The sequence below is a fragment of the Callithrix jacchus genome, chromosome 10, assembly GCF_049354715.1.
Source record: "Callithrix jacchus isolate 240 chromosome 10, calJac240_pri, whole genome shotgun sequence".
NCBI classification, from domain to species: domain Eukaryota; kingdom Metazoa; phylum Chordata; class Mammalia; order Primates; family Cebidae; genus Callithrix; species Callithrix jacchus.
Window position 1 is genome coordinate 122,726,496 of NC_133511.1, and position 17,112 is coordinate 122,743,607.

Genomic DNA, 17,112 nt, shown 5'->3' on the forward strand with positions numbered 1-17,112 from the left:
GAGATGACACCTGTCCAAGGTGTTTTCAGAATAAAAGAGAGAGTGCTAGTGGAGCAGTTGCCCAGGGCCCAGTGCTTGGCAAGTGCTCCGTGAAATAGTGGCCGTCTCTGGGCACCTGCTTTATGCTGTCTGGGAGCTGGATGCCAGGTTACCGGCGCCAGCCCTCCCGGTTAGTCTGGAAGACAGGGTAGAGTTTTCTCGGCCGAGGAAATAGCCTGAAGAGTCAGTACCGCGCGGGGCTGACCACTGCCAGGCTGGAGTCCCCGCCCGCTGCGCTTCCCGCCGCAGACAGCTCTCGGCTGGCCCCGCCCCTTGGCGGCCCCGCCCCCCGCACGGCCCCACCTCCAGGCGGAGCCGGCGCCGGGAGCGGTAGCGGGAGAGCGGCAGCGGGACCCCAGCGCGGGCGGCGGCGGCTGGGCGGGAGCCCCCGAGGTACTGGCGGGAGCTGGGGACGGGAGGCACTGCTGTCGGGCCGGACAGGGAGAGGTGGCCTAGCGGTGGGCCCGGGTGATGTGTGTGGGAGTGGGGTCCTCTCCACGTTCGTTGCCTGCACCCTCCCAACTTCCCTACGGGCTCCAACTCAGTCCCGAGTCAATGTGTTCACTCCCCTGACTGAGCAGCCGTTCCCGCTCCCTCTGTGTGACGGCTTAGTCTGGCCAGCAAGCCAGTGAGTGGAGGCTGCGACTCGTGACTCCTCGTGGCGGCGCTGTGACCCCCTCCCCCACAACACTGCAAGTGTGTGCGAGGCTCCCCCTTATTCTGGGGCTCCTCCTCTCCTTAGGCGACCTCCACCCCAGTCCCTGGCCTGGCCTGGTAGGAAACATCTGTCGCGCCCCCTGGCAGCAGAAATGGGGTCATGACCTCCAGATGTGCTGGGAAGTGGCCAACTCCTCCTCCTGGGGCAGGCAGGCCTTCCGGATCTGTGGGGGCCGGGCCGGCCCTTTCCCCCCACCCCTAGTGACACAGGCCCGGAGGAATGTCCTGGCCTCAATGGACCCTGTGTGAAGCTTCAGGGTCGGGGGCAGAGCCCAAGAACACCCCTCAAGGCAGTGCCAGACCTGGCACTGGGCCACACAGCTCGAGGCAGCCCACTGGCCGGGTGCACACATGCACAGAGCTCACTTCCAAGCATGCAGAGCTCAGCCCACACGAAGTGGGGCTTGCACAGATCCCCTCCCTCATGCGCTCCTACCCCTCACACACCATAGCTCAGGCCTGAGCCTGCATGTGCCTAGAGGTTGGCTCATGGAGCCAGGGGCCACACCGCCACACACACATAGTGACACATACCTCGCTCTTCTCAGTCTCCCAGCAAACTTGGGAGGGGACAGAAATAGTTAACCCTGGTTTTTTGTTTTTTTTTTTTCTTTTTTGAGACAGAGTCTCACTCTGAACCCAGGCTGGGGTTCAGTGGTGTGATCTCGGCTCAGTGCAACCTCCGCCTCCTAGATTTAACCGATTCTCCTACCTCAGCCTCCTGAGTAGCTGGGACTACAGGCATGCACCACCACACCCAACTAATTTTTATATTTTTAGTAGAGACAGTGTTTCACCATGTTGGCCAGGCTGGTCTCCAACTCCTGACCTCAGGTGATCCCCCTCCTCAGCCTCTCAAAGTGCTGGGATAACAGGCGTGAGCCATTGCACCCGGCCAGTTAACCCCATTTTAGAGATGAGAAAACAGAGGCTCAGGTCAGCATGGGAGTTAATTCAGGAGAAATCAAGGTAGAAGGCACCTGGGCTGGGGAGCCGACCCTTGCTTGGTTCTGGAGGCCCCAGGCGAGGAGGGGTGTATGGAGTTCCTCTTCCACCTGCTCTGGCCCAGCCCTGCATGATGTCACTGGATGCTGCATGAAGACCCACCATTAGATGCCTGTACCCCCAGTGGAGGGTCCCCAGCTCCCTGTCCTCACTGCCTACTCCATCCAGGGCTGGCCTAGGCTTCGCTTCCCTCAAGTTCTCACACCACCTTTTGCACCTGCCTTTGGCGTCACATTTCCGCACTTAGCAGGTCCCTGGGGCTTTGGGTGTCTCAATCTTGCATCCTGTGAGACCTTGAACCTCAGCCCAACACCCACCCCCAAACACCTACGCACGCAGACAGCAGTGGGCAGGTGCAGTTCTGGTTAGGCCCTGGAGATGGACAGGCCCAGGCTCAAACCTTAGCTCTGATATGGAATTGCTTCAGGCAAGAGTATCTCCTCTGGACCTCATTTGACCATCTGTCACATGGGGTTGAAACCTCCGTGTCTGCTTCAGTGAGATCAGGTAGGCAGAGGTTCCTATGGGTCCCAGTTACAGCAGAGGAGCCCTGTCATTGTGACTCCTTTTGCCCCCAGGCCTAGGCACAACAGCCTGCAAGAAGGTGAGCTGGCCTGTCCTTCAGGCCTGGGTGACCCCGGCACCTTCCTCAGGATATGAGGGCCCGGCAGAGGGCTGGGCCCAGAGTTGGGGCTACTTCCTGTGCCGAAGGAAGTCCTCTTGCCATTCCTGCTGCCCTGCCAAGCCCCCTGGGAACCCATGTGTCCCTGTGGTATTGAGGCCTTGAGGGCCAGGGCACTGAGAGAGATCAGACCTCTCTGGGTGATCCACTCTCCAGGGACCCTGAAGGAAGTGGGAGGGGCAGGGAGGAAGGTCTCTGGGGACAGGACGTCCTCCCTTTGTTAAGTGGGCAGGACCCAGACACCAGTGGCCCCTGAATTTCCCGTCCCAGCTGATACAAGTCATCTGTCCAGTTGGGCTAGGTCCTGATGGGACCCTTACTCTGGGCCCAGGCCAAAGCCAAGGTGTGTGGGTGGGAAGTGGGGCACCCTGGCAGTCCCAGGGCTGCTTAGGCTCCAGGACCCTCAGGGCCAAGACCCAACAGTGTAGCCTCTAGCCCTGCCCAGCTAAGCCGGGGAGGGGGCTGGAAACCTCAGCCCCAGGCAGACAAGGAAGTGGCCTGGAAAGCGGAAGCAGCTTTGATGGTCTCGGAGGGGGCCGGAAGCCAACACGGGTGGTAGAGGACCAGGCTGGGGGCCTGGGTTCCTGTTTTCTCCCCCGGCCCCTCTGAGCAGCCCCCTCCTCCTTCAGGGCAGGAACTGCTGCTGCAACCTCCGCCTGCCGGCTGGGCACCAAACACCCGTGCCTGCCAATGCGGCCCAGCCCCCGGAGAGTCAGGCCCACAAAGCATGCCCATGTGGGCCGGCGGTGTGGGGAGCCCTCGGCGGGGAATGGCCCCTGCATCCACGGATGACCTCTTTGCACGCAAGCTGCGCCAGCCGGCACGGCCCCCGCTGACACCTCACACCTTTGAGCCGAGGCCACTCCGGGGCCCCCTCCTGCGCAGCGGCAGCGATGCAGGCGAGGCCAAGCCCCCCACGCCTGCCAGCCCCCGTGCCCGTGCCCACAGCCACGAAGAGGCCAGCCACCCTGCTGCCACTTCCACCCGGCTTTTCACTGACCCGCTGGCACTGCTGGGGCTGCCAGCAGAGGAACCAGAGCCTGCCTTCCCGCCAGTGCTTGAGCCTCGATGGTTTGCCCACTATGACGTGCAAAGCTTGCTCTTTGATTGGGCTCCGAGGTCTCAGGGAACGGGGAGCCACTCGGAGGCCAGCTCTGGGACCCTGGCTTCAGCCGAGGACCAGGCTGCCAGCTCGGACCTGCTGCTTGGGGCACCTGGCTTTGTGTGTGAGCTCGGGGGTGAGGGTGAGTTAGGCCTGGGTGGACCAGCATCCCCACCTGTGCCCCCTGCACTGCCCAATGCGGCTGTCTCCATCCTGGAGGAGCCACAGAACCGAACCTCAGCCTACAGCCTGGAGCACGCAGACCTGGGTGCTGGCTACTACCGCAAGTACTTCTATGGCAAAGGTGAGAAAAGGCAGTTCCAGGGAGGGGAGAAGGGGGGCTGAAGAAGAGATCCCTGTCACCTGCAGCGCACATAGTAGGGCTCATGAACTGTCCATCTCCTGTGATGTCCCTGGCCCTAGGAGGGCTCAAGAGCTGAACTGGGTCCTCCTGGACCCACTTTCAACCACCTTCTTAAGGCCAACCCTTGGTCCCTCACCCCCAGCCAGGGCTGGTCCCTCTGCCTCCATCTGGTTCATCCTCCATCTAGTTGAACCTGCCGGGCTGCGGAGAGATTTCCTATGGAAATTTCCGTGGGGTGAAAACTCAGGCCTCAAAGCCCTGCATCCCTGAACCTCGTTCTCACCAGAGCTGCGGAGAGGGCTCCAGGACGCTGAAGGGAAAATGGGGGCGTGGTGGGCGGGCCCAAGGCAGGATTTAGGCCTAGGAGCTGGCCGTGTGGGTCTAGGTCTGGGTCTGGGTCCGCCTTTGGGTCAGGGTTGAGATCTAGGTGTTGAGGTCGGGGCAACAGAGGGGCGGGGCTTAGTCTAGGGTCAGCATTTGGTGGTGAGATGGAGCCTAGGGCGGGGCTGCTACGGGGCGGGACCAATCGTTCCTAGTGCGGTCCCGTAGAACACCAGAACTTCTTCGGGATGGACGAGTCGCTGGGCCCGGTGGCAGTGAGCCTGCGGCGGGAGGAAAAGGAGGGCAGCGGAGGGGGCACCCTGCACAGCTACCGCGTCATCGTACGGACCACGCAGGTGGGCCGGGATCGCGGGATGAGGACGTGGGTTGCCTGCCCAACATCCTGTCCTATATGCATTCTGAGTGCCCTTACACCCCTTCCTCAGCTCCGGACCCTCCGTGGCACCATCTCGGAGGATGCGCTGCCGCCGGGGCCCCTACGGGGTCTGTCCCCGAGGAAACTTCTTGAGCACGTGGCGCCGCGGTTGAGCCCCAGTTGCCTGCGCCTGGGCTCAGCTTCACCCAAGGTACCACGAACGCTGCTTACACTGGATGAGCAAGTGGTGAGTGGCTGGCTGCGGAGCCACAGCCTTACAGCTGGCCCTAGTCTGAACCCAGCCTGCCCAGCTCCGAACCCCCTAGCCCTGACCCTGATCCTGGGCTGGGTGGTGACCCCAGGAGAGCTGACTTTTCGGAGAGAAGGCATCAGAGGTCATCTGGAGCCTTGCTTCTCAAAGTGAGCTCTGCAGACCAGCAGCATCCACATCATCTAGAAATGCAGATTCTGGGACCCCACCCCAGACCATCTGAATCAGAGTCTGCATTAATTTCTTTATTTTGAGATGGAGTCTCATTCTGTTGCCCAGGCTGGAGTGCAATGGTGCAATCTCAGCTCACTGCAACCTCCGCCTCCCGGGTTCAAGTGATTCTCCTGCCTCACCTTCCTGAGTAGCTGGGACTACAGGTACACACCATCATGTCTGGCTAATTTTTGTATTTATAGTACAGACAGAGTTTCACCATGTTGGCCGGGCTGGTCTCAAACTCCTGACCTCAGGTGATCCCCCCACCTCAGTTTCCCAAAGTGCTGAGGTAACAGGAGTGAGTCACTGCATTCGGCCCAGAGTCTGCATTTTAAAAAGATCTTTACAGCCTTAGATGCCCTGGTCTGAGTCACCCCACTGGTCCTGCAGTTCCCGAAATCATTCCTAGCCAATTTTCCCCACAGCCCCTGCTGGGTTTCCTCTCACATGTGGTGCTCACAGCTTCCAGGAGTGGCTCCTTCCATCCTCCACTCCCCGGCTGAAAGCTGCCCACTGGCTGAGTCTCCTCCTCTGTGTCATTCAATCCATAAGTCATTCAACAAACAATTCTTACACCTTCTTGGTGCCAGGCCCGAGACTGAATGCTGGGGACAGGTCTAGACTAGGTGCTTTGCTTGAGTAGCTCCCAGCTGGGTGGGGGAAAGAGACCCACAGAGAATTGCAGAAATTCAGGACCAGGATAACACTAAAAGGGGAATGTTGAGGGCTCCATGGGACACAAGGGTAGTGCTGACAGCCCTTCCTTGGCCAGGGTTTTCCAGCATGGAGAACACAAAAGGGCTGAAGCCTGGATAAGCAGGTGTTTTCGGTCCGAAGAAATAATTTTGGAAAGGCTTGGAGAATGGGAGCATGGCACATTAGGCAGTCAGTTCAGCATGGCTGGGGTTGAGATTGTGGGGAGGGGCTGGGGAGAAGCTTGGCATTTGTTCCTGTGGGCACTAGGGAGCCATGGAGGGATCCAGTGCAGATCTGAGAGGGGCAGCCCTCTGGCTGCAGCATGGGGACTAGACTGGATGGGGCGGGAGGCAGGCAGAAGGCTGTTGCACTTGCCCAGGCTAGACATAGTGGTAACGATAGTGGAGGTGAAGAGGAGGTGACAGTCCGGGAGAAGTGGGTCGTCATGCAGCTGTCTGGAAGGTGTGACGCGCTAGGATACTCCAGCTTCTTGACCCCTAGGAGTGGTGCTTTCAGGAGGAGGAGTAGGGTTGGGGAGTCACAGCAGGGTGAGACATCGGGCAGCCGGAGGAAAGGGCCTGGGGTTTGGTAGGCCAGCCTGAGTGGGAGGCAGAGATGGGGCGTGTCATCCCTGCTGCAGCCAGGGAGGGGGAGGAGCATAGGTGGGGAAAAGGCGGAGGCAGAAGAGGGAGGGGTCCTTGGGGCCTTAGGCAAGGTGAGTTTCCAGTTATCCCCAGTGCCAACTATGGCCAAGAGGGTGCCAGGATGAGGCCACATCTGGGGGCCATATGGGGAGTGGGGGGTGCAGGGGGTTGGGTGGAATGAAATTGAAGTGGGGGCCGTGAATGCAGACAAGTTTAGTTGTGGAAAAGGGAGGTGACAGCTGGAGGGGAGCCTGTGCTGTTTGGAGGGGCTCAGAGCACCTTAAGCTGGGCACGGTTATCCAGTTATCTGCAGAGGGAAGAGCCAGGAGCAGAGGATAAAGAAACAGGAGCATGGAGGGCAGAGGTGGTGCCTGGCTGAAGGCCTGCAGGGGCTGGGGTGGGGTTGACTTGGACTTGGGGGTGGAGAGGACAATCTAGCCTTGAGATAAGGAGAATGGCAATGTGTATGTTTATCGGAAGGGTCCTTTCTGTGAATCACCTTCTCTACTGCCACATGGGAACCAGCCCCTCCCATCCCTTCCTGCCTGTGCCCTCCCAAGCACTAGGAGCACAGCAGACTATACCCACCTGACAGGCAAGGACACAAGTGGCTCAGAGAGGGCTGGTGCTCAGGGCCACACATCAAGGCAACCCAGCCCCCAGGCCAGTATCGCGTCTATTCCCCACGACTTGGTGGGGTGGGGCTGCAGGGGACTGAGGCCTATGCCTTCTGCCTCCCACTCCCAGCTCAGCTTCCAGCGCAAGGTGGGCATCCTCTACTGCCGGGCAGGCCAGGGCTCGGAGGAAGAGATGTACAACAACCAGGAGGCGGGACCGGCCTTCATGCAGTTCCTCACCTTGCTGGGCAATGTGGTGCGGCTCAAAGGCTTTGAGAGTTACCGGGCCCAGCTGGACACCAAAAGTGAGGCCCAGGGGCACGAGGGGTGGGAGCGGATCTGTGCTGAAGGGGTGAGCGCCAATTGCCTTGTCAATTGCCCGTACAATCCTGGGCTGGGGGCTGGAGAGTTCTCAATTTGAGCTGAGAATTTTGAGTCAGGGCTGTGAAGGCCAAGATATGGGGATGAGAGGAGGGGCCGGGACTGTCCCTCAAAGCCCGAATACCCTACTGCCTGAGCTGGTGCTAAAGTGGTTTGGGGGTACTACCCCTCCACCAAACACATTCTAGTGGCTCAGTCTTGTGGAAGAGAGGCGCCCCTGCCTTCCTGGTGGAAGGAGCCCCAGGGACCCTGGGAGGTGTACCAAGCGCCCCCTGCCTGCCTTTCACTCTCCCAGCATGCCACACATGCTTGGGCCTGGAGCAACACCTGGTTCCCCCAGGACACCTGACCCTGGCCTCTCTCTGAGACGACTTCTCATTTCTGTCTTTATTCTATTTCTTTCTGTCTTTCTTTTTTCTTTTTAGATAGAGTCTCCCTCTGTTGCCTAGGCTGGAGTGCAATGAGGCAATCTCGGCTCACTGCAACCTCTGCCTCCCAGGTTTGAGGGATTCTCCTGCCTCAGCCTCCTGAGTAGTGGGGATTACAGGCACGTGTCACCATGCCCCGCTTATTTTTGTATTTTTAGCAGAGACGGGGTTTCCTCATATTGGCCAGGCTAGTCTTGAACTCCTGACCTCAGGTGATGCCTCGGCCTCCCAAAGTACAGGGATTACAGGTGAGAGCCACTGCACCCGGCCAATTCTATTTCTTTTTCTTTTCTTTTATTCTGTTGCCCTGGCTGCTGGAGTGCTGGTGACATCTTGGCTCACTGCAACCTCTGCCTCCCTCCTGCCTCAGCTTTCTTGAGTAATTGGGATTACAGATGCCTGCTACTATGCCTGGCTAATTTTTTTGTATTTTTAGTAGAGACGGGGTTTCATCATGTTAGTCAGGCTGGTCTCAAACTCCTGTCCTCGGGTGATCCGCCTGCCTTGGCCTCCCAAAGTGCTGGGATTACAGGCATGAGCCACCACCCCCAGGCTGTCTTCATTCTATTTCAACTCTCCCATCCTGACCCCCATTCTCTCTGGCATGGGGCTGGAGCCTGTGGAGGGAGGGGAGGAGGCACACTCTGGGCTGAGGCACCTGAATCTCATGGCTGGGGCATTGGTTGGTGGTGTGAGTGGTTGTCCACCTGCTGTTTGGGGCACAGAGGTTCCTGTGTGCAGACAGGGATGGCGGGTTCAAGAAACTCAGATTTCCCTTGTTTTCTCCCTCTGTGTCCCCAACTCCCTGGCCACAGCGGATTCCACAGGCACGCACTCCCTCTACACCACGTACCAGGACCACGAGATCATGTTCCACGTGTCCACAATGCTGCCTTACACCCCTAATAACCAGCAGCAGGTGTGAGAGGGACCGGCGTAGGGGTGGGGCTTCTGGGAACCACGGAGGGCCCTGCATGGTCGGTGACATTGGAGCTTTGACTGGACCTCTTTTGGCCCCAACAACCCACCCCTCTGGTGGCCCCTTCCCAAAGACAAACACCCTAGGTCTTCACCAGGGGCAGTGGGGAGCCATTGTTTTCTCAGCTTTGTTCTGCCTGAATGAGGAGGGGTTTGGGGGACAGAAGGCCCTCACTATGCCCTACTGTCCAACCCCCAGCTCCTGCGGAAGCGCCACATCGGCAACGACATTGTGACCATCGTGTTCCAGGAGCCTGGCAGCAAGCCCTTCTGCCCCACCACCATCCGCTCACACTTCCAACATGTGTTCCTAGTGGTGCGGGCACACGCACCCTGCACCCCCCACACCTCCTACAGGTGGGCATCCAGGTGGTCCCAGGTCCCCTGTGGACATGCTGTCCTGCTGCCCCTCACTACTGCCTCCTTCCCCACAGGGTGGCCGTGAGCCGCACCCAGGACACCCCGGCCTTCGGACCAGCTCTGCCCGCTGGCGGAGGCCCCTTTGTGGCCAACGCCGACTTCCGGGCCTTCCTGCTGGCCAAGGCGCTGAATGGCGAACAGGCCGCCGGCCACGCGCGCCAGTTCCACGCCATGGCCACGCGCACCCGCCAGCAGTACCTGCAGGACCTGGCCACCAACGAGGTGACCACTACGTCGCTGGACTCGGCTTCACGCTTCGGCCTGCCCTCCCTGGGTGGGAGGCGCCGAGCGGCCCCTCGGGCCCCGGGCGCCGAGCTGCAGGCAGCGGGCTCACTGGTGTGGGGCGTGCGCGCGGCGCCCGGGGCGCGGGTCGCCTCCGGGGCTCAGGCGGGCGGCCCCGAAGGCGCCGAGGTGCCCTGCTTGCTGGGCATCTCGGCCGAAGCTCTGGTGCTGGTGGCTCCGCGCGACGGCCGCGTAGTGTTCAACTGCGCCTGTCGCGACGTGCTGGCCTGGACCTTCTCCGAGCAGCAGCTGGACCTGTACCACGGCCGCGGGGAGGCGATCACGCTGCGCTTCGATGGGTCCCCCGGCCAAGCCGTGGGCGAGGTGGTGGCGCGCCTGCAGGTGAGCCTGAGCGGGAGACTGCGGCACCTGCGCGCGCCGGGGCAGAGCCTGCTTTGGATCCCCCTCCCGCCGCGGAAGGGAAAGTCCAGAAGGGCAGAGCCAGCCCCGGGGCTTCGCAATGCCAGGGCTGGTGCCCTCGGATAAGCGACTTCTGGTTCTCATCCTTCGGGCAGTGCAACGCGCGGCCCTCGGAGGCTGTGGAACGTTCGGGGAAGCCTGGGACGCAGTCTAGGGGGCGGGCTCTGGGGCGGCCCCCCCTCCAGGCAGCCCCGCCCACTCTCCCCGCCCCGCCCGCAGCTGGTGAGCCGTGGCTGCGAGACCCGCGAGCTGGCGCTGCCCCGCGAAGGTCAAGGCCGCTTGGGCTTCGAGGTGGACGACGAGGGCTTCGTCACGCATGTGGAGCGCTTCACGTTCGCGGAGACGGCTGGGCTGCGGCCCGGGGCGCGCCTGCTGCGGGTGTGCGGCCAGACGCTGCCCAGCCTCCGGCCAGAGGCCGCTGCCCAGCTACTGCGCTCCGCGCCCAAGGTCTGCGTCACCGTCCTGCCCCCCGACGAGAGCGGCCGGCCCCGCAGGTCAGGGTGCCGGGGACGCGGGAAGATGGGAGGGCAGGCAGCTGGCCACCGCGCAGTCTGTGCGTCCCGGGTCGCCGTCAGCAGTTTCAGGAACCCCATGTGGATGCCTTTCTTCTGGAAATACTCTCCCGTCTCTTAGCCCACCTGAACCTCTTTCTTTTCTTTCTCTTTCTTTTTTTCTTTTTTGAGACGAAGTTTTGCTCTTGTTGCCCAGGCTGGAGTGCAATGGTGTGATCTCAGCTCACTGCAATCTCTGCCTCCCCTATTCTCCTGCCTCAGCCTCCCGAGTAGCTGGGATTACAGGCACTCACCACCACTCCTGGCTAATTTTTTGTATTTTTAGTAGAGAAGGGGTTTCACCGCGTTGGCCAGGCTGGGCTCAAATCCTAACTTCAGGTGATCCCAAAGTGCTGGGATTACAGGTGTGAGCCCTGCCTGAACTCTTTCTTCATATGTAGAATGGGACCAGTTAAGCGCATTGCTCCCACTGCTCATAAGATCAAATGAGGAGCAACCCCCACTAGCTTTTTTTTTTTAGTGTTTACACCCACCCACCCCATACCACACACAGTATTTTTTTTTTTTTTTTTTTTTTTGAGACAGAGTCTCACTTTCATCCGGGCTGGAGTGGAGTGGTGGGATCTTGGCTCACTGTAACCTCTACCTCCCAGTTTCAAGCAATTCCCCTGCCTCAGCCTCCTGAGTAGCTGAGATTACAGGTGTGTGCCACCACGCCGAGCTAATTTTTTTGCATTTTTAGTAGAGATGGGGTTTCACCATATTGGCCAGGCTGGTCTTGAACTCCTCACCTCAGGCGATCCACCTGCCTTGGCCTCCCAAAGTGTTGGGATTACAAGCATGAGCCACTGCGACCGGCCACATACACAGCATTGATAACTTACTGTGCTAAGCCAGGGGTAGGCAAACGCTTTCTGTAAGTGGCCATATCATAAATATTGAAGCCTTTCTGGACCATCTGGTCCTGCCGCAGCTACTTTGTGGTTGTAGGTAAATGAATAAATGTACTTGTGTCCCACTAAAACTTTACAGACACTGAAATTTGCTTTTATATGATTTTCAATTATCATGAAATATTCTCTTTTTTCTTCACTAGTTAAACATGTAAAATCCAGGCTGGGCGCGGTGGCTCATGCCTGTAATCCCAGCACTTTGGTAGGATGAGGTGGGTGGATCACAAGGTCAGGAGTTTGAGACCAGCCTGACAAAGACGGTGAAACCCTGTCTCTACTAAAAATACAAAAATTAGCCGGGCATGGTGGCCCACGCCTGTAATCCCAGTTACTCAGGAGGCTAAGACAGGAGAATTGCCTCCCTCTGCCCACCTGGGAGGCAGAGGTTGCAGTGAGTGAGCCGAGATTGCGCCACTGCACTCCAGCCTGGGCAACGGAGCAAGACTCTCAAAAAAAAAAAAGAAAAAAGGAAAAATCTGGGCCGGGTGCAGTGGCTTACACCTGTAATCTCAGCACTTTGGGAGGCCAAGGCAGGTGGATCACCTGAAGTCAGGAGTTTGAGACCAGGTTGGCCAACATGGTGAAACTCCATCTCTACTAAAAATACAAAAATCAGCTGGGCTTGATGGTGGGCACCAGCTACTCAGGAGGCTAAAGCAGGAGAATTGCTTGGACCTGTGAGGCAAAGGAGATTGCAGTGAGCTGAGATTGCTCTGTTGCACTTCACCCTGGGTGACAAGAGTGAAACTCCATCTCAAAAAAAGAAAAGTAAAATCCACACTTAGCTCGAAGTACAGAAACGGACACATCTGCTTTAGAAAAGAAAAGGAAAAGGCACGGGCTAGATTTGGCTCCATACAGTAGTTTTGGGATTTAAGCAGTTTACATCCTCACAGCACACTGTGAGGTTTGTACTATTATCCCCATTCCACAGACAGAGAAATTGATGTTCAGAGTGATTTGCTTGGGATATACAAGGGCGGCACTAGAATTTGAAACACGATCTGGAAAGATGGCCAGTAACCAGGCATTTCTCACTGTTGTCTGGAAGCTGGGGAGCTCTCCTGCTCTTGGAAGTGAGCCCGGCAGGAGCTGGGGGTGGGGCTGGTGATGCAGGATGCTGGGGAAGTCCTGCCTGACCCTGCCTCTCCCCCACAGGAGTTTTTCGGAGCTGTACATGCTGTCTCTGCAGGAGCCCAGCCGGCGGGGGGTCCCAGAGCCTGTGCAGGATGAGGCCGAAGGGGTGACCCTGCTGCCCACCACAAGGCAGCTGCTGCACCTGTGCCTACAAGATGGCGGCAGCCCCCCAGGGCCTGGGGATCTGGCAGAGGAGAGGACTGAGTTCCTGCACAGCCAGAACTCGCTGTCACCACGCAGGTGCACACTCTTGGCCTTCCCTTTCCTCCAGGACTCTGTGAAAGCGGCTTCCCTTTCTGAACCACATCTGCTCTCCCCAGCTCCCTGTCAGATGAGGCCCCAGTCCTGCCCAACACCACCCCGGACCTCCTCCTGGCCACCACGGCCAAGCCATCAGTACCCAGCACTGACAGTGAGACACCTCTGACCCAGGTGAGCAGAAACCAGGCTCTGGAGCCCCACAACACAGTGGTGACAGTGGGTGTCACTGAATCTATATCCACTTCCTTCACACAGGATGGGCCAGGCAGTCCCAGTGGCTCTGAGGACAAGGGGAACCCAGCCCCAGAGCTGAGGTCCTCCTTTCTGCCACGTACCTTGTCTCTGCGGAACTCCATTAGCAGGAGTGAGTCTGGAGTCAGGAGGGCATGGGAGGAGGCAGGGGGTGCTCCCTGGCTCCCCCAGCTCAGCCTGCTCCTCGTGCCCACAGTCATGTCAGAGGCAGGCAGTGAGACCCTGGAGGACGAGTGGCAGTCCATCTCGGAGATCGCCTCCACTTGCAACACCATCCTGGAGTCGCTGTCCCGAGAGGGTGAGGCCACCAGATGCTGGCAGTAAGCCTGGGTGGTACTCACTCCCCGTTTCTGACCTGCCCACCCAATCCCTCTGTCCCCACAGGACAGCCCATCCCAGAGAGCGGAGACCCTAAGGGAACTCCAAAGTCTGATGCTGAGTAAGATCCTCAACCCCCAACAACCACTTTACCCGCCCATGTGACCCCCTTCACGTCTGTCCGCTGGGGTGGAGCTCTGTCCCAGGCTCTGTGGCCTCATTAGGTGGGGATGGGAGTCAGCCCGTGTGCTGCTCTCTGCCTTGGCCCTGCTGAGTCTTGACCCACCATGTCCTCAGGCCAGAGTCTGGGAGCCTCTCAGAGAAGGTCTCTCACTTGGAGTCCATGCTCAGGAAGCTGCAGGAGGACCTGCAGAAGGTGAGGGGTGGGCTGGGCTTGGAGGGTGTTACAGGGCTGTCCCCAGAAAGGGGCTGGTAGCTCTGACTCCTGTCTCCCCGGCCACCCCAGGAAAAGGCAGACAGGGCAGCCCTGGAGGAGGAGGTACGGAGCCTGAGACACAGCAACCAGAGGCTGCAGGCGGAGTCTGAGAGCGCAGCCACGCGCCTGCTTCTGGCCTCCAAGCAGCTGGGCTCACCCACTGCCGACCTGGCCTGAGCTGCAGGGGCCCGCTGCTGCCTGGCTGTGGACAAGCTTGGAACCACCTGGGCCCCTCAGCGCACCCGGGTCACACTGGGCCCTCCTCAGGAACTCTCCCTGCGCAGAGGCGCATCTTAGCACTGCCCCCGCTCCCTATCCCCTTATTTGGTGGCAGAAGTGGCCCCCACCCCGTCCCTGTTTGTAAATATTCTGTGGAGAAAAGAGGATTTCAGGGAGTAAAAAAGGCGCTGTTGTCTGTGTCTGTGCATGTGTCCAAGATGGGGCAGGGCAAGGGATTCTGCCTCCAGAGGCCCCAGCCAGACTCCCCAGACAGTCAGCACAGGCCCAGGAACCCATCTCAGAGACAGGCTGGCACTCACTGACAGGTCCCTTAGGTCCCAGCACACTCCCCAGTCAGTAAGCACAGGCCCAGGACCCTGGCTCAGAGATGGGCTGGCACTCACTGAGAGGTTCCTTAGGCCCCAGTCAGACTCCCCAGACAGGACAGGCCTGGGAACCCAGCTCAGAGAAGGGCTGGCACTCACTGAGGGGGTCCCTTAGGCCAGGCCACCGCTTGACTTCTCTTCCATAACGTTTATTTGGTTCTGTAGGGAAGCAGGTGGCCACACCCCATATCTACCCTGGCCATGCGTCACCGGGCCCTGCGCCTCAGTGCAGGCCTCACTCTCCTCTCTGAAGCCACTGAGCCCCCAGGCCTTGTCCTCTCTCCACCCACCTGGCCATTTCTTGCAGGGCCCAATTCCAGTTGCCTGAGGGGTGTTTCCATGTCTTGGAGGAAATGGGCCTTGACCCACTTCTCTCCTCACCAGCCATGGCCCTCTCTGTTCACCAGGCCAGGCCTTTCCTGTAAGTGGCATCATCAAGTCCAAACTTGAGCTTTGTCTAAATCCTTTGTTTTCTGAACCTGAGGCCCAGACAGGGCAGACTTACCCAGCATCTCATGCCTGTTCCAGTTTTTTCCCTAGGCTGGCTGAAGCTCCATACTGAGACCTAGGCCCTGGGTCTGTTAACTTAGGTGCTGGCAGAATGAGCTAGGTGCTGAGAAACAGCATCTGGAGATCAGGACGGCTTCACGGAGGAGGTAACATAAGGCTGAGTTTTGAAGGTTGAATAGGAGTTCACCAGGCAGAGATGTCAAAGGTATCCTGATAGGACCAGTCTGGCTGGGGCCTGTTTGACTGGAGCCAAGGCGCACACAGAAACCCAGGGTCAAAGAAGCTGGATCACAAAGGTTTGTGAGGGTAACTGGACATCCTGGATTAGCAGTTCCCAAGACCGCTGCTGCCAGTTTTTCCTGGTTGGTCACTGAGGGTGTGTCTGTAGAAAACTCGGATCTGGGCTGGGCGAAGTGGCTCACACCTGTTACCTCAGCACTTTGGAAGGCTGAAGTGGCAGACGGCCTGAGGTTAGGAGTTCAAGACCAGCCTGACCAACGTGGATAAACCCTGTCTACTAAAAATACAAAATTAGCTGGGCATGGTGGTACATGCCTATAGTCCCAGCTACTCCAGAGGCTAAGGCAGTAGAATTGCTTGAAGCCAGGAGGCAGTTGCAGTGAGCCGAGATTGCACCATTGCACTCCAGCCTGGGCAACAAGAGCCTGGACTCCGTAACACAAAAAAAAGGAAAACTCAGATCTGGTCATGGTTGATAGATGTTTGAAGGGAGGTTGATGGGGTGAGATCTAGATGTCAGAGCTCTTCAGCTACAGGGAGCAGTCCAGTGGGAGGTGTAGTGGTGACTTAAACTTGGTGATGATAGCGGTGACAGTGGGGAGAAGTAGGCAGATTTTCCAGGACCTCGTGCAAAGACTGGATGCAAGTTACTAAGGGAAGAGGTGGCATCTACAGAAGTGGCCAGGTTTCTGGCTGGAGCCCCTGGAAGGTGGCAGGGCCAGGGCTGACACACAGAGGGAAAAGGAGAGGCAGGCTGGGGATGGCTGAGGTCATTTGGAACAGGGTGAGTTTGAGGCGCCCGAGAATGTCAGAGTAGAGATGTCCAGGGGCTGCTGCGAAGGGGAGAGAGATCTGGGCCGGATGCGAGGACTCGGAGCTGGGGAAGGAGTGAGAGAAGGACCAGGAGAGGTCTTCCGTGGGTCACAGGAGGTCACAGCGGGACCAAGAAGGTCAAGATGAGGGAGGCATGGCCTGGCCTGCAGGGCCTGGGCTCCCTGGTTTCCCTCTGGGCCTCCGGTCGGGGCCTTCCAGTCGGTCAGTACCCTGAGCAGCTCAGCCGCCGGCTTCTTCAGGGTTAGGAGCCTTCTCACCCTGCCCGCTCCCTCCCCGGCCCCGCCCGCTCCCTCGCAGGCCACGCCCACTTCATCCCCGGCCACGCCCACTCCATCCCCGGCCACGCCCACTCCCACCCCGGCCACGCCTTCCAGGAGCTCCTCAGCGGCTTCACCTGGGTCCTGACCAGGCCATTGCGAGCCCGGGGTCCGCCCCCTCGCGTGGGAGTTCCGGCGAGGCCCGCCCTCGCTCCAGGCCCCGCCTCTGGCCGCCCAGGGAGCGGAAGCCCTGTGGAAGGCTCCAATTCCTCCACGCGGTCCGCCTGTCGTCCCGCAGGCACCGCCCACTGGAGCCTGCACCCAGGGCCTCTTGTGTTCCAAGGAGACTCGCTGACTTTTGGGACGCATCCCGCTGAGATAACCCCCTGTCCTCTGCCATCCCCCTCCCGCGACAGTGCGAAGCCTAGAGCAAGACGCCATCTGCCTCGGCGGGGATGACCCCAGCGGCCGGACCCGGCCTCGGGTCGCTGGGGGCTCCTTGTGCGCATGCGCATACGAGAAGGCTGCCCAAGCCGGCCAGCGCTTTTCGCTGCTGCGCGTGCGCTGGGCCAAAGCGGAAGTTTGTGCAGCTGTAGCCCTGTGGGCTGCGGCTGGACCTTTGTTTTGGCTTCCTGAGGCTGTGGATTGAAGATTTCATCGTTCCTCCCAGAACATAGTATGAAAGCATCGGTGGGGCAGGGTGGATCTTTACCTGGCACCACACATTCCCCAAGAGAAGCACACACTCCCTGGGCCACCCAAGGAATTAATTCCAAATTTCCTGGCCCCATCAAATCTTTCCAGCATCGTTCTGTTACCTCTGACGCTGGCTAGTTCC

At 59.2% G+C, this 17,112-nt stretch overlaps 1 protein-coding gene across 1 annotated transcript; it reads left to right on the forward strand.

Moving 5' to 3' along the window:
• The first annotated feature begins 340 nt into the window (after window positions 1-340).
• SIPA1 (signal-induced proliferation-associated 1) lies at window positions 341-14,249 on the forward strand. Its single transcript, XM_009008477.5, has 16 exons — window positions 341-432; window positions 3,073-3,849; window positions 4,459-4,586; window positions 4,677-4,853; window positions 7,181-7,355; window positions 8,675-8,778; window positions 9,037-9,194; window positions 9,272-9,881; window positions 10,179-10,453; window positions 12,583-12,801; window positions 12,882-12,993; window positions 13,078-13,186; window positions 13,271-13,372; window positions 13,459-13,513; window positions 13,690-13,768; window positions 13,859-14,249. Exons 2-16 carry the CDS (start codon window positions 3,171-3,173, stop codon window positions 14,003-14,005), a joined length of 3,129 nt encoding a protein of 1,042 aa, XP_009006725.3. The 5' UTR covers window positions 341-432; window positions 3,073-3,170; the 3' UTR covers window positions 14,006-14,249.
• The last annotated feature ends 2,863 nt before the right edge of the window (window positions 14,250-17,112 follow it).

Bases quoted from the DNA above. Each gene is read 5' to 3' on its own strand.
- SIPA1 (XM_009008477.5), top strand. From the start codon at position 3,171: ATGCCCATGTGGGCCGGCGGTGTGGGGAGCCCTCGGCGGGGAATGGCC. The intron at 4,854-7,180 runs GTGAGTGGCTGG...TCCCACTCCCAG, and splicing joins TTACACTGGATGAGCAAGTG to CTCAGCTTCCAGCGCAAGGT. The intron at 13,373-13,458 runs GTGAGGCCACCA...CTGTCCCCACAG, and splicing joins GGAGTCGCTGTCCCGAGAGG to GACAGCCCATCCCAGAGAGC.